We start from the raw sequence: 16864 nt of genomic DNA, 5'->3' as shown, positions 1-16864 counted from the left end.
TTTTGAAACTTGCTGTAGGGTTTTCCAGTTTTATAGCAATAGACATGTTTCTCACAGTTACACAGTGGTTTTCTAGAAAAGCTGAATTCACTAAAGTGGTTTTCCTATTTTTCTCATTGGCACTGTCAGCATCATTTTTTGTGACAGTATGCCAGAGATAGAAAGAGAAAGGTGACCCGCGTTGGCCTGCAGACACTGTCATTGAGGTTGCAGTCCATCATATATCCTTAAACAAACCTGTGACAGTAATTTAAGGACAAGAAAGCTTGTATTTTTTATCTTTAAAGTGCAAAAAGAAATGGAAGTAAGAAGCGCTTAATGCTTTCCTGTATAACCATTTTTATCTTGTTTATTTTACCATAATTGGTTTTTATTTGAAATACGATGCTGATTTATCCCTGAGCCTTAACGTTTTGCTTATTAAATGACCATTTAAAAAGTCTGTATCTATTTATGCCAACAACTGAGCTTGTAAAATGATGATGTAAAAGCGTATTTTATTCCCATTCTGTACTCCAAGAAGATGTCATTGTTCAAACCTCAATCTCCCTTAAAAAACAGGGTGCTGTGTGTAATGAAAATACAAACAAAATACAATTACTTGCAAATGATTTCAATTAAATGTTAATCTAATGTTGGGAATAAAAAAATAGACATAATATTAAATGCAGAAAGGGTGAAACGTAACTGTTTTCAAATGAATGCCAGGTTTGAATTATCTGTAAATCCTTGAGTGTTTTTATTAAAATTTTACACCGCATCTAAGCTTTTTGTAAACAGGGTTGTATAAATTTCCAAAAATTTCTTGTATATTTGGAATTATTGGAACTTGTTGAGTTTGAAATTACGTTACAGCCACCTGCATCCATTTGGATGGTAATTAAGAGTGTGACAACTTAGTTAGCTCACGAGAAACACAAATGTTGAGCTGGTACAGTAATTCACTTGCATTACAGATGAATATATATATAAATATATATATAGAACTTCATATGACTGAGTTGACATAACAGCCCTTTTCTCTTTTGCAGTGACCATTGTTATTCCATTCTTTAGCATATACTAAAAGACCTCTGGCCCTAATGTTGGTCATTTATAATCAGAAGCAATAAGAAGTAAAAGAAAGTTGGTAAATGCACTTTTATTACAATCCACATGTGCTGGTTGCTCCAAATGGAAAGTGAAATGGGACAAAGAAAAGTAATACAGTGATACTTCCAGACCAAACCAAAGTACAAAAAGAGCATCAATATTTACAATATATTTATGTACAAAAAAAGCTATTTTACACACAGGTATGAAAAAATCATACATCTTTAACAAACTGCAGTATTACAGACACAATACAGGCAACAGTGTATAGTTTTAAAACACAAGGCTTAAAAACCTTTAGCACAGGAGTCCGAACTCCCTTTTTACAAATACATCAATTTAGTTTTTTTTTTTGTTTGTTTTAAGTAATATGTGTCTGACCTTCATTTTCCACCACAAACACTCACGGTGTACATTCTCTCTTTCACTCTCAGGCACTCTTGCATACAACCAAACACAGAAACACACTGATTCTTAAATAGGCATCCATTCAGTCTGAGTTCAGTCTGAAATTAAAATGGAGTCCTGCACACCAGTCAGATGGCATCATGAACCAGGGAACATGTTCAGAGACAGAGGATCCCCCTCTGTTTACTCCTTACAGTATCTCAGGCACTCCAAGGCGAGTCTCTAAATCTCCAGATTTAGTCTTTCAGTCAAACATCACAAACCTGCTGCTTTTTATAGCCGCCGATTGGCTAAAAAATGGCACAGCAAGTTTTTCTCCACTTAGCAGCCTTTGCTCCTCAGGCGACTGCTGGTTGCCATATGAGCACATAAGGCTCAAAAGCCAGCACAATTATAACCACAACATTGAAACAGTGCAAGTTACTGGAGATGTGGCCCTGTCAGCAAGAAAGTGCTAGGGATGTAAAATTAAGTCCAAAAAGTTCCTCAAAAATCCTGGCCAGGGTCAAACCTCTAGCTCCTGATTGTCTGAGTAGTGGAAGCGGTTCAATTTCTCCCTTTCTCGGTTTGAAATGTCTAGTTTGGGGGCATGGGCTGGCTTTAGCGCTGGAGAGGCCTGTGAAGGAGCTGGGGAGGGCGGCCGGGTCAGTTCAATCTCCTCGTAGCAACGTGAGATGGGTGCAGGGGCAGGAGGGTGGGTCAGAGGGGCGGCGGGGGGCAGGAGGGGCATGGGACGGTCCACGTTTCTGATGAGGTTGACAAACTCCCTCTGGTTGTTGATGCCTTCTTCCTGTGGCACAGCCTGTTGCTTTTTCCGCTTTCGATGGAGGTGGGAGAGGATGAAGGCACAGGCAGCACATCCACACACGGTCACTGGAGCCAATACCCACACCAGGATCATGTAGAAGCTGAGGTCCCCGTGTGTTGTGTCAGACATGGCACCTTTGGATGACCAGCGAGGTTAGACCAGAGTTCAGCAATACTTTGAACTTCATCAGATATAGACACTTATTATTCCTCTTACCTTGACAGTGTTGACCAATGCAAGGATTTTTGAGGCTCACACACTCATTGCCATAGTAACCGTTAGGGCATGCACACACGTATCTGCCCTCTACGCTGTGACACTGTATTCCCTGCTGGCAGGGGTTGGGATTGCAGACATCCAATATTATCTGAAATAACAGGAGGAAAGTGTAAAGGAATTTTATTATTCTGTTTACTGCATTGTCAATCTAACGTGTGTATGTAACGTGTGACTAAGCATTGTGTAGTCTTTTAAATGCATCATTACTCTTATCTGTTATCACATGCACACACATCCTGTGTCAACCTGAGTGATGAACAGTGAGTCAATTTAGTCCTGGTTCTTTGTACTGAAAACACACTCAAGCACACATAAGTGAAGTCATACAGTCTCAGTTTGCTGAATGTGTCTGTTCAACAATTCTTCAACATAGCAGTGCAAAGAGCAACTGTGCTGATTGGCTGATGTGGAATGAGCCCTGTTATCAGTTACTGTCAGCCTATATAGGACTGACAGTAAGCCACTCAGTTAGAGATCTCTCCATGCTCAGAAATGAGCATGTTGTATGTTTTTGTGTGTGTAATAAATCTATGGAGACTGCAACGACTTTGTTCAATTCTTCCACCGTGCATTGAAAATTCCCCGACAAAAGAAACAATAAAGAGTGTGATTTTTTTTAACTGATTTCTTTTTCTGCTGTAATTATTCCTTCAGTTTATACTGGCCTTAAAATATCCCTAACAAAAGCATCAGCAAGGTAAAAGATGAGCTACAACTTCCACAGTCCATTTTTTGTGCAAAGACACACTGCATACTGACTTAAACTTATCAAATTAATATCTTACAAAGTTGTAGCATCATGAGAACATTCCCTCTTTACATCACAGCTGCTGTTGGAGCTCAGCAAGAACACAGAAAAGGAGTTTTATACAACCCCCCCCAGAAAGCATTGAGAGACACATATCTCCTTGAATTATTGGACTTGATTCCTTTTCGCTGGTTTGGTTTTTCTAAGACTGATTTAATGATAACAAAGTTAGCTTTGACAAGTTCAGAAACTAATAAATACCTTAAGACAGAACACATATGCATCTATTTCAAACAGCAATATGCGGTTATCTTGGTTTAGTTGATAAATGTGTCATGATCTAAAAGAATCCAGGTATTTCGTAAAACTTAGCAAAAAGGTGGAATGAGAGTGGTTTACTTTTTCTAAACTTTATCTGAGGGGAAGCCTCCTGTCTCAAACCCTGAAAATCCATGCTCTAAATACATTGTTTAGTTTTTGTCTGCATGTTTGATTTTTTGTCGTTTCTTTTGCCCTCGATAGTTATTCTTTTTTCATTTGTTTACCTGACTTTTATTTGTTTACTCATGACTGAATCTGACAGTTGGTTCATGCTGTTTTATTGATTTTTCTTGTATAGATTTTCCAACCTCGCAGAAGATTCCTGAATATCCCACAGGACAGCTGCAGGTGGTCGTCTTTCCATCCCTCTCAACACATTGTCCTCCGTGCTGACACGGGGCGCTGTCACAAGGACTTGGACCATTTTGGCAGTATTTCCCAGAGAAACCAGGTGGACACATGCATCTGGACTCTCGCACCTGATCCTGTATGGGACAATATGGGTATATGAAGCCTGTGTAATTGAATTCATAATGACATGACGTTTGGAAGAAGGCATTGGAGAGGAACGGGAAAGGCATGCCATGGATCTGACACAGCCAATAACTCATTTCCCCCTGTGAGAATAAACAGAACTGTAAAAATACATGTTGTATTCTCTGACATTCTTTAGGTTTTATCACAACCTCATTGATTAGAGTTGTGTGACAGTCCCTTACTTTCCTGAAAATCTCATGAAAATATATAACTATCGCTACAAAGTAAAAGACAGAGTGAGAGGAGGTTAATGAAGCAGGTCAGAAAAGCGGAGACTACAGGCGGAGAAAGGCAGCAGAAGCACGACTCTCACCTCACAATGTCCGCCATTCAAACACAAACCCTGACAGCTGCTGTTCCCTAGAAATCAGAGAAACCAGAAACACCAAATCAATCTGTCACACAAAAACAGGGTTTCAATAAATCCACAATCCTGTCAACAACAAAATAAAAGGGGGGAACAGAACGCACAAAATGACTGACATTATTGGTCATGAGCCAGGTTTCTACTGAATTTGCTGTGCAACCAAGAACCAGATTCTCGCTTTTAACAAGAGTATGCAGAAAGCAAAAACAGGTAAGAGTGAAAAACCGACCTCCACTTCCTATTTATTGTTTATCTTTAAATTTATAGTGTTCTTTAGTGATCTCTGTGAGAGTTGTTTGATGGAACTGGAGCATGACGATCTCCTATCTACAGGGACTTTGTCTGCAGGGAAACTGCCGTTTGAAGGCTCTTCATGTTTCACTACCTGTCACAGAACAATCACTTCTCTCTTCTTTTCTGAATTTGTTTCCTTTCTTTTTGTTCCTCTTTTTGTCCTTTCATACTTACTGATGTCACAGTTGGGCCCGGTCCATCCGGGAAGGCAGTCACACAGATATCCACCGATCAGGTTGCGACAAGAGCGGGCGTGGACACATATACTCATTTCACATTCATTGGTGTCTAAAGAAGCAAAGTAAAACAAGAGGAGAGTTTCTCAAAACAATGATAATGAACAATGCATCTTTTTTTCTATCTACCCACCACAACATGTGTTCACGCTCAAAAAGTAAATTAGGACAAAAACTGACAGATTTCATCCTCACTTATAAGAGTCACTTTTTCAGTGTGGAAACACTAAACACACAAACTTGTTCATGATTACTGTGTGAATAGATCACAGCATTTACAATACATCACCATGAGAAACTAAAAGTTTCCATCCATCCATTTTCTATAACCACTTAATCCAACTCAGGGTCTTGGGGGGGCTGGAACCTATCCCAGATGTCTTTGGGCTAGAGGCAGGGTACACCCTGGACAGGTCGCCAGTCCATCACAGGGCCAGACAACCATGCACACTCATTCCTAGGGACAATTTAGAGTCACCTATTAACCTGACATGCATGTTTTTGGACTGTAGGAGGAAGCCAGAGTACCCAGAGAGAACCAACGCATACACGGGGAGAACATGCAAACTCCACACAGACAGCTGGGAATTGAACCTGGAACCCAATTGCTGTGAGGCGACGGTGCTAACCACCACACCACCGTGCAGCCCTCCATTAAAACCAGTTGCAATTAAATCCAGGGCTTATGATATCGATGTAGTTTAAACAACTGATTTCTAATAGTTTAGATTATTTCCAAAGGTCTCTTAGAGAACATTTGTTGACCTCATATGTATATATATTTCTTGCTAAAAAAAAAAAAAAAAAAAAAAAAAAAAAAAAATCTAAAAAGAAACACAATGGCAATTCAGTCTAATAATTAGTCTACATTCTGCCTTATAGGACCATGGGTACTGTAAAGGTAGGGTTATATCTAAAACCTAGTATCTGTGTTTTGACCCAAAGGATGATGAAGCCCATATCAACACAAATCAATAAACCAAAGCATGACTCTAATCTTCTTGCAGAGCTCACAAACACTCCAACACTAAACAAGTAAAATAAGATAAAACATCAGATAAATTCTACCGTCTGAGAGACACACATCCAATGAAACGGAATCTAACAATCCTTCAATTCTCCCACTAATGTGTGCCACCAGTTAAACTGAAACTCTCCCCAGTTTAATGCTGGTTGCTTGAACTGAACTGGGAAAGTGGAACATTGTTGGACAGGAGCCAGAAGAAAGCACACCAACCGGGAAACATGGAGTGCATGCCCTTGTCAAATATTGCCTTTAGAAAATGGACAGTAAAAGTCAACGTCAAGCCTTGCAGCATTCTCTTAATGTTTGAAGTGTGTGTGTGTGTGTGTGTCTGTGTGTCTGTGTGTGTTCTCAACCTCTGTCATACTATTAGATTGTTAAAGACAGGAGCCCCACAGGGGCTTGGCTCTGATAGTACAGAAAGAGGAAGAACTCAGTCCGTTATAGGTAAGCTAAACCTTTTACTGTCTATGAGAGCAGAGTGGAAACATAATTGCTTTCCACCATTTGAGGCACTACAGGCCATTGAAAGTTTTATAACTTGTGTTACAGGTTATACACTGCAAGCTTCTGATCTGTGATGTGGAACTATGGGGGATTATAAAGTGTCAGAATGACATATTGCTGAAACACAGAGGTGTAGGAGAGGCTGTCATCCTGAAATATGTCTCAGTTTTCGCTTCATAGCCCAGAAGCTACTGTGTGTGAATATGATGTGTGTACGTTTCAGCTGATTCTGTACAATAATCTCTCTTCTGTAACCCAACAACCCTCTGGGAGTATACTCGTCAATGTAAGCGAATGCAGCCCAAAGAGGTTGCAATAAAGAAGACCTATTAAAAGTTAGGGTGGATTGATGTGATATTAATATGCTGCTGGCCTCTTCTGCCTCTTTATTGTGTGCCTTTAATCCATATTTCACTTCATATTACACATAATCACATAGCACCTGCTTTTAAAACCAGCTCCAATTGGATTAGATGCTTTGTGGTGGGAATCTTTCATGCTTAGATCAAATCTAATATCTAATTAGTTGTAAAATGCATAGGGTGCTAAGGCTTGGACCCATTTACTTGTTTAAAATGAGTGAGTGTCCAAACCTTTCACTGATAGTGCCATTCTGGCAGCAGACAACAATTAGTCTTTCTATCTTTTATAAGCTGAACCTTGCCACTTATGATTAAATCTTTGCCATAAAAGTTTTAAACGTGTTATAACGAGTGTTATAAGCTAAGGCTTATTTTTTTTTAAAAATGAGGCTTTTTCAGTAAACTTAAAGCTGTTGATTTAAACCTCTGGTCTTTTCAGCCTCTGAAGAAACTAGAAATATGACACTTAAGTGTTTAAACCTGCTTTTATTCTAAATGACTGAGTTTGCCCTCAAACGAATATTCTTTAAAAAGTGTAACAGACTCTGTGTCTTGAACATGTGGATGCAACACGGGCATCCTTCTCGGCTTGAAAGGTGAAAGTTTTGACCAGAGAATGGATTATCATGTGAAGTATGAACTGCACTGCACAACTGTTGCTCTCATGTTGTTATAGGAGTCTTTTGAAACCACTTTCACAGTTTGAGAGTCACAGATCCAAGTACTTCTCGCATGCATACATCCCCTCTCAGTGGGGTTCTAGGATTGCTGGTATAGTAGGGTTAAGAAAATGTGACATTCTTCACTCCAGTCTACATTCACATATGCCCCAGAGCCCTGCAACCAGTCTGGTGTCCTACGTCTGGACCATCCTCCCTGAGAAACCATCACACGAAAAACATTTCTACATACTATTATCAATATTTTTGCTCTTGGCAATCAATCTTCTAATAAAAGATAGAGCTGTTTTGGTCCTCCATTGTTACAATTTGCATCTCTTCACAAGTCAAAATTCAAAGTAATGTAGTTGAAATGATATTCAAAACAATGAACAGTTCTCCACAGTTTGGTGACATGAAGCACTTTCCATATGTTTAGATAAGAAAACAAATAACTTATGAGGACCGTTAAACAACATGGAGAGACTCCTGTGGTCCACAATATTTAACAGTCATGGATAAGAAGCACTGAAATTAGTCCTTTTTACTGAATTCATTTGAACAAAAAACTGATTTGATCAGGTTTCAGTCAATAAAATGTTTTTTGATTTAGTTCCTTTTACTCTCCATGTAGACATATATACTTTTAACTATTTGCTTTAAAGCATATTAACACTCTACGTGCACATGTCCTCCATAAAACATGTAATATAAGTTAATTCTGACCCACTGACCCAGCCGGCACGTCCTGCCCGTCCATCCAGGAGGACAGAGACATCGGAAACCTCCAGGAACCTCCTGACACGTCGCTCCACGGTTGCAAGGGCCACGATCACACTGCCTTACCGCTGAGAGGAGAAGGAGACAATATTATACATGAGCTACTGGTCTGTATAATGGGAATGTGTGGGAGAATATTAAGCAGACATCTTGTGTATGTGAGTGTCACAAAGGCTGTGGGATGTCACCATGTGGATTTGTGAGCCGAAATGTAGCATTGGCATGCGGATGGTTTGTCGGATGCAGTATTTATTCTCCACTTCAATGTTCTGGTTTCTGTACAAACAGTGATATACACAATCACCTGCTACACATACATGGCTGACACCTCAACCCTCTCCCAGAGAGGAGGGAGAAACGAGTGGGTTAAACTAAAGGAAAGGACAGGAGAAAGACAGGAGTTGAAAAGAAATGGGAAAATGGGGCCTGGTTCCACTTATCTGACAGTGAATTTAAAGCAGATAGAGAAACAGAAGAAACCAAGCACAAACATGAATGCAGAGAGACAAAGAGAGGCTCACTGTTGAGGGTTTAGCCATGCATAACTTCTTATTACAGAAGGCATATTTGTGTAGTAGTGGCATCTTAACTTTTCCCATGCCTTTCTCTGTGGTAAAAAAAAAAAAAATCCTTCACACAAGAGCTCACTGTGTCTCTCATAACCTTTTTCATTTACCTAACCCTGCAGAATAACCATTTTCCATCTCCCTGACCCCAACGACAACCCTCAGCAATAATAATCCTGCCAAGCCAGCTGAACTTCTCCCAAAACGAGACAGACAATTCACAACAAACAAAGAAGCCTTTAATTAATATTGGTTATACATATAAATCTAGTCTGAAAATGGAGCTGTGTTGTGGTTTTGGTTGCAATTCCCTGCAAGCCTGACAATCCTCTCAATGTGTATTCCCCAGAGAGCCCACCCTCACGACAACACATACAGAGATAGACCACATCGCTGACTGTTAATCACGACAGCAACAAACAACAGGAACAAAAATAAACTATTGCTGTATTCCTCTGTTTGTCCCTCTCCCCCTCTCTGAAAAATGCTTCTCGTTGAAGTGTTTACACACCAGAGTCCGACCTGCAGCTCCGTTTATCCTGACAGAGGTGAAAGCAGAGGATGTGGAACCATGCTTGTTTACACACAAAGCTTTGACAGACCATAAACCGTGTGATCTAATCTCACCTGCTGCCACACACAACACAAGCTCAAACCTACTGTACAGAAAAGTCTCACAACACAGACGAATCACATGATCAAGCCAAAGTCAGACTCCTGTGGAAGATCTGTCGTTACTTTTCAGCGTCAGACACGCCTGACTGTTTTCCACAGAAAACACAGATCAATTGAGTATATTTCTATAAAAATTCATAAAGATCTTCTCTTAATGTGTATGCTTGGAATCGTCCCTGAATATTTCTTCTTAGCTGTGGTTGACTACAGGATCACGAGATCCGAATGATCCAGCATTTGACTCACACTTGCAATTGAATAAGATATCTCAAATTTTGCTAAATAAAATTAGACAGTTTTTGCTGATAATGACACGATAATCTTTATATATATTCTTTGCTTTCATCCCTCCTTACTGATGTCACAAATGTTCTGTCTTAAGTATTTGGCATGCACATGAACCTTCACAACACGCTGTTTTTAGATTACAGAGAACAAAGGGTGTACTATAAGCCAAGTTCAACATATTTAAAGTTGTTTTGCATTTGCTGGCTCAACAACACCGGAAACTCCAGAGATAATGGGTATCACAACTTTGGTTATCAGCTTCTGTCATGCTCCTGTAAAAGTGAGGCTTTGATGTGGCTTTGCAGCTTTTGTTACACAAGCACAAGTGATCATGTGCTGGTCACTTAGGTCAGAGGGTACAGGTGGTTTAAAATGTGAGCTTTGAAGATTATAAAAAATGATTTTGTAATAAAGCAACACCGATGATGCTACTGCAGTGGGAGGGAAAATAGTCGTTCATGTAAATTTGTTGTAAGCATATTATTTTTAGCCCTAAGTCTCAATGCCTGCTGTGTAATTCTAATGTGATATACAGTGATATCCCTCTGATGACAAAGAACACATCCAAACTACTTTAGTTTTGGGTCAAATCAACTGTACCCTTCCATACAATTGTTGGAGCCTATTTAACTAGTATATGTATTTGGTGGAGACAAAGTTTCACATAAAGAGCCTAAAGCCCAGCAGAAAATGTATGATTTCTGGCCATCTCAGAGTATAAAATTAATCATGGGGTTATCTTTGATCGTGCCTAAAAATGGACTATGAGAGAGGTTATAAGACCGTCATTGTCAGGGCCTTGAAACCAAAGATAGCCACAAACACATTTCTGACAGTGTCAGAAATTTAGGATGATCGTGTTGCAGTGAGTCTGCCAGTACAACCTACATCTGCTAACCGACCAACATGCAGCATGGAGTGACAGGTTGATCAATGCAACACTGGTGCTGTTGTGAAAAAAAATAAAACAAATTGAACAATTTAGATGGAAGAAAAAATTCAATAAACGCAGCTCAATTCAAATTCAAATAAAGACGCAGATCTGGTTGAGTTGCGTAAGCAGGAGCTTTGTTTGTACAGTTTGTCCTCCAGCTTATACCAGGAACATATTAATAAAGACAGTTTGAAAAAAAAACATAGGCATCATCAATGCATAGTCTGCACACGACAAACACCAAGGTGAAGGGAAGATGACCATCACACAATGTGGCTCGCAGTCAACTTATAAGATGGACAAAATTACACAGTGTGTAGCTGCTTTAAGAAAATGAAATCTTCACATAGCAAGTAATTATTTGTTGCTGGTTTAAAATATTGTAAAATGGGACCTTAAAGAGACAAAAGCCTAAATGGAGCGTTTCAGAAAGAATGTGACATTAGGTGCTGCTACAATGTACAGGGTGACAAAAAAATGTGCGCAATGTAATCCTCTGAACAAAACCATGAATTATAAATGAGCATGATGTGTGAACACTTTACTTTAAGCTTAACATCCCAAACCTCACAAACCCATTGCACTTGCTACACCTTTCTGGCTTCTTCACGTCTATCTCTTTGTTTTCAGCTCAGTAAAAGAAGAATAAATTCTCCAGTTTGGAGCAGATTGCATGCCATAATGTATTATAGTGCTGCCGTAAGTTCTGTCCCTTATGATCAACTGTTACTATTTTACCCTCGTAATTTTTACATCTAGAGAGTCTGGTATTGCATATATTTTGGAAAAACATCAAGCAACTGCACCGCAGACACATGAAGACAGATGCCAACAACAACAACATGTCATTCCCTTTCTAAATGCAAGTGTGTACTTGTGTATTGTTATTGTGTTTAGCAGTGGTCTCAGTTTGCTCACAGAGCAAATAAACTTTGATAACATTACATTCACTTGGCAGAAGCTTTGGTCTTTTTTTCTTTCTTTCTTTCTCACAGAAACATATGATCAGGGAACCGGATGTTGCTGCACAAATTCTCATCTATGAAAGTTGAGTCTGTGGCGGTACGTTAATCGCTTGTTTGTCAGATTAAGATCTGACCCTATAAGGAAGAGCAATGTGCACTCGATGTTCACAAGTTTTTGCACTTGGTGTGGGCAGACACTGTGATTTTGCCCATGTGGGAAAGCTGCTCATGCACCACAAGCACCTATTTAGTGATTCAGTGTTTTGCTCGTTTTCCTGCACACTTTAGGCATTTGGACAGGACGATCGGCTCCATCTCTGAGACGAACTCCAGATATATCTGGAAGCAAGACATTACACTGAAAGCTCTCCATCACAGCCACACACCAGAAAATTAATCTTTGATTTGATGATCTTAATAAACTCTTGAACTCAGCGCAACCTCTGTGTCTTAACTTGACAAAGTTGATACACTCTACTTCAGTCTCCTGATTTTGGTGGTGATATAAATACATTCCCACAGTGACACACAGGGCGGGACAGATCACTGATTGTTGTTGATACTGTTTGTGTTCAGACTAATTTAACTTCCTCTGCTGGATTGATTAGAGCCACTAAGTGGCTTTGATCCAATTACAACCAATCGCAGATAATCTGAAAGCTCAGACTTTACATGTGTGCAATAATCACCATCTGCGCAGGTGCGTCCTGTCCAGCCTTCAGTACAGATGCAGCTGAAGCCTGTTGGGTCTTCCAAACAGGTGGCTCCGTTCATGCATGGAGATGACAAACATGCATGCTCCACTGAGGCAATGACAGAGACAGGGGAGGTGGAGGGGTCAGACACAGGAGAGAAAAATAATGAGGACAGATGATGGAATTTAGAGGCACCACACGCCCAGATACTGTAGATACAGAACAAATCTGTAGTGTCCCAGGCCCATATTTGATAATTTTCATGCTGTATTTCTTTGTGAATCGGTTAGGTTTTATCCATAGAAAGATTTTTTCAGTAAGCATGAATAAACAGGAGTTGTTTAACATTTTCTGCATGAGCATGTAGTTTGTAGCACGGTGAGGCTGCACTCACCGATGTCACAGTTGCGTCCTCGAAAACCCTCCTGGCACTCACACTGATACTCGTTTGGCTCTGCGTTAGTGCAGGTCCCCCCATTTTTACAAGGCTGATGGGTCCCACAGTAGTTGAGATCTGAAAGCACATAAAAGCATAATTAGATTATAGTCTATCTCACAGGACAAAACAGCAGAGAAACTGCGTGCATGGGGTTGATTAAGAAAAGAGAATGCAGATGGAATGAGATTCAGTTTAACTTCATTTCAGGTAAAAAGTACAACCCACAGTGAACAGTCATTCACAGGAGCTGAAGTGAATCGAGGTCGACTCATTGTGCTAACTGTGAAGGTCAGTAGCTGCAGGGCCTGTTGTCTCAACTGTTGAGACTGATTAAAGCTTTTCTTTCTCTGATCATCTCCTGCATGGTCACAGTCTCTTTGTCTCACTGCAGCTCTTTAGAGAGCTTCTCTGAATGCACAGACACAGCTCGAGACCCCACCTAGCTAAGAGCACCAAGACCAGTCCCGCTCACATTCACCTTACCCATGGCTATCGCCTTTCCTCTGCACAATACACTGTCCCCTGGGCTCTCGTTTGAATCCAAGCTCCCACACTGGGACAGAAGACAATGTTGGGCTAACTTTGCTACAGTGCGGTGGGAAAAGTCAGGAGTAGGGTGAAGCCCTCAGGCACTTTTCTTTATCTCCTACAAAGGACCCATAAGTCACACATGGAGAGATGTGTGAAGAACCACGCCTGAAAAAACTAACAGTGTTTGCACAATGCGTTCCTCTGTCTCACATACATGGAGACAGGCTCATTTGTGGTCAACATACAATACACCGCAGCACTCTTTTATCTTTATATGGACAACAGTCTTCTACTTCTGAGAACCTTGTTGTGCAAGATGCATTACTTAAACCTGTCAGCTTATAGAAAGTAAAATATAGAAGAGATTTTAGATTTTAGACAAACAACATGTGTTTCTGAGGCCATAAAGGCAAATTAAGATAAAAGTCAGTAATTTTGTATAAGCATGCCACAACACACTTTGAAAATGTCAGAGATGTGGACTCAAGTCACATGACTTGGACTAAAGTCAGACTCAAACAGAGTATGTATAGAGATACGTATTGGATGACTAGACTATTTTGTACAAAAATCAAATAAGACTCAACTTTTCTTTTATTCTCCAATGATATATGACCTCACTTGGACTTTACCTTAAAATTTGTGTTCCCTTTCCAGACTCTCCTCCTCTAGAATATGACCCCACGGGGTGTTCATACAGGCTAGTAAGACCTATAATTATGTCTGAATATTATGTGAACCCCTGTGGTCATGAGAGCAACATGTAAATTGGAAAAATGGCATCCAAGAAGGTAACAGTTGCTGTCGCATTGTAAAAAAAATGTATTTCAGCTCTAATTGTGATAGTTTTCTAACCTTAACCAAGTAATGTTATTGCATAAACCCGACCAGGAAGTGCCGAAAGTGTTTTAGTGAAGAGATGTTGCCTTATTTACTGAATGCAACTCAAAAGTGAAAAAAAAAAGTTGACATATGTTGATCTTTGAGCGCGTGTCCTAAAAGCATCACTGTTTGAAAGTTTTGTGGCTTCTTAAAGGAAAGACATCTGCTCCAATGTGGAAACACTCAGATGAGTCTTATCTCCCATTTGCCACCTGTAACAGGAAGCCATTATGGGTCGTATTTAAAAGGATGAACAAAAACAACGAATGTGATTGTTTCGATTGGAGGATTTATTGAACGGTGGCAGTCTGGCAAGGCTGTAACTAGAGGACCTGTTGTACCTTAGACCAAGTCCAAAGAATACATTTTTTTCCACACTTATAAAAACCTTACATAAACCAATGAATTCCCTGACTCAGCCTAATTGCATCTTTTTTTTTTTGTTTACCAGCTAATCAATCCCCACGTTTACACAATATCCAATCAGGAATGGGAAGGGAAATAGGAAACTATAAAGAGGTAGCATTACCTTACTGAGTAGATTAGTATTCAGATTATTTCAACATATAAAAACTGTTGGGTGGCGATAAAAACATGAATTGCAGTTTGGAAGTATTCAGAACCTTTACTTGCTTAAAAGTACTCACATTACTGTAAAAATACTTATTTTTCTGTACATTAACTCAGGACTTTTTACAGGAATTGAGTTTGAAGACTGGAGATTAACTTGGGACTTTCTAAAAGGTTACTTGCCCCCACCTCTGGTAGTAGGAGATGTTGTAATTCTTAGCAATTATCAGAGTTTAATTCCTTCCATCTTTAGATTTGGTAAAACTCTTTGTTTATGTTCCTGCTTTTGATTTGTGTATATGTGAAAGGCGCTGCGTTTGGTGCTCATTATGAGAAACAGGACTGTGTACCTTGTGAAACAAAAAAGTCCCAGTTGATTTGTTAAAGTGAGGATCCTCAGTAAACAAAGCTTGAGATACTAAGCTGGGGAAAAGAACTAACAACCCCTCAGTGGCTTAAGAACACTTTTGTCTTTGTTAATGTCCAACAACAGAAACTTTACAAGTTACATATCAGACCTTTGTCACACAGCAGTCCTCCCCAGTTGACGTCACACACACACTGCCAAGGCTCGGTGCAGCTCCCGTACTCACAGCCGGGGAACGTCTCACACTGGTCACACAGAGGACCCTTCCAGCCATAATGACACCTAACAGAAGAGCAAAGAGGCAGACTGAAACCAGTTTTATGACTCATTTTGCATCGTGTCGCTGGTGGATTTTTGAGAGACAATTTACTTTGAGTTAATCTTTTAGTGAATGTTATGAAATGAATTATCATAAATTATTATCATCCTAACTGTACTGCACCTGCAGAATACTGCCAAATTCAATTAATTCAAACCCCACTACTGATATGTAATCCAGACTAATGTTTCAAAACAAAATTGAAACAAAACTATTTTGTCTGGCTCTTAAAGAATGAGTCATCTGCAGAGGATTTTTTGGTCTCGATGTCACGTCACACAAAGACCCATGGTCGACCCAGAGCGCAGTGCTCAGCTGCTCCATCCTAACGATGACTTAGTCACTTGTTAAATAAAAGCCTTGAGAATGACATGTGCTCTGATATAGAAACACTCATATAAGTCATATTTCCCTTCTGCTGCTTGTAGGGCCGATACTGTACAGGATCTTGCTATGAGCCATTTTGATCTGTATGAACAAATTACTTATAAGACGGCTTGAGTTGTCTACATTTTCTTGCGCGTTTGTCGAACTTACTGGCATTCTCCAGGTACTAGACACAAGCCGTGGACCTGATGGCATCCCTGCTTGCACACCGCTGTGAAGATAGAAAGCAAACACACAAAGAGAAATTAGGGACTAGAAAACAGCTGCTATGGCATGTAGGTTTTTTCTCCCTCAGTGTTTCTTTAAAAGTTTTTATTTAAGTTGTCTATCTGAGACTGTCTGTCACTTAAACAGGGGACAGAAAGTCCTTGTAGGGCAATATAGTGAAAAAAACTGACATACTGGTTTACTTACTACTTGATTGAGGGGTCAAAGGTGTAGACAAAGCATGGGAAAGGTTTTGAAGAGGCTGACAATTTTTAAGATATTCAAACCAAGACTAGAGCTGTCCGACACATAATGATTGGCACCTGTAGGAGGTTACAGAAGGACCGTTGCTAATATTTCAAACTTCCTGCTTCTCTTTAGTCCAATCAGCGCCATGCTGAGAAGGAAGTCAAATAAAGTGAGACAGGGGCAAGGTGGGCAGGGCTGCAGGATGTCCTTTAACTGACAATATGTCCTTCAGGGTTACCATGGTTTCCACTTTGTTTTCATACATTCACTTTTTAAATTGCAACAGCGGTCCGAGGTCACAGAATGAGGGCGTCCAGCCTATGAGTCACTCAACTGGAGCTAAATCATGTGTGTTTATTGATGTACAG

The 16864-nt window shown here is 39.9% G+C and overlaps 1 protein-coding gene across 2 annotated transcripts in view; it reads right to left on the bottom strand.

The window, feature by feature from the left end:
• Window positions 1-1126: 1126 nt before the first annotated feature.
• The window catches only part of LOC142388289 (uncharacterized), a 57088-nt gene continuing 41350 nt past the window's right edge, over window positions 1127-16864 (bottom strand). Inside the window, exons 5-14 of one of the 2 annotated variants that reach the window (XM_075473372.1) lie at window positions 16191-16251; window positions 15486-15616; window positions 12940-13059; window positions 12540-12653; window positions 8377-8490; window positions 5029-5142; window positions 4507-4553; window positions 3965-4141; window positions 2525-2675; window positions 1127-2442 (exon numbers count right to left, since the gene is read on the bottom strand). In XM_075473372.1, coding sequence (XP_075329487.1) covers window positions 2006-2442; window positions 2525-2675; window positions 3965-4141; window positions 4507-4553; window positions 5029-5142; window positions 8377-8490; window positions 12540-12653; window positions 12940-13059; window positions 15486-15616; window positions 16191-16251 — 1466 coding nt within the window. In that variant the 3' untranslated portion in view covers window positions 1127-2005. The remainder of the gene's footprint in view (window positions 2443-2524; window positions 2676-3964; window positions 4142-4506; window positions 4554-5028; window positions 5143-8376; window positions 8491-12539; window positions 12654-12939; window positions 13060-15485; window positions 15617-16190; window positions 16252-16864) is intronic. The other variant, XM_075473373.1, reaches the window with a different exon arrangement.

Source organism: Odontesthes bonariensis, chromosome 9 (assembly GCF_027942865.1).
Source record: "Odontesthes bonariensis isolate fOdoBon6 chromosome 9, fOdoBon6.hap1, whole genome shotgun sequence".
Taxonomy (NCBI): domain Eukaryota; kingdom Metazoa; phylum Chordata; class Actinopteri; order Atheriniformes; family Atherinopsidae; genus Odontesthes; species Odontesthes bonariensis.
The sequence above is the reverse complement of the archived record's forward strand: the minus strand, read 5'-3'. Positions and strand labels throughout refer to the sequence as shown.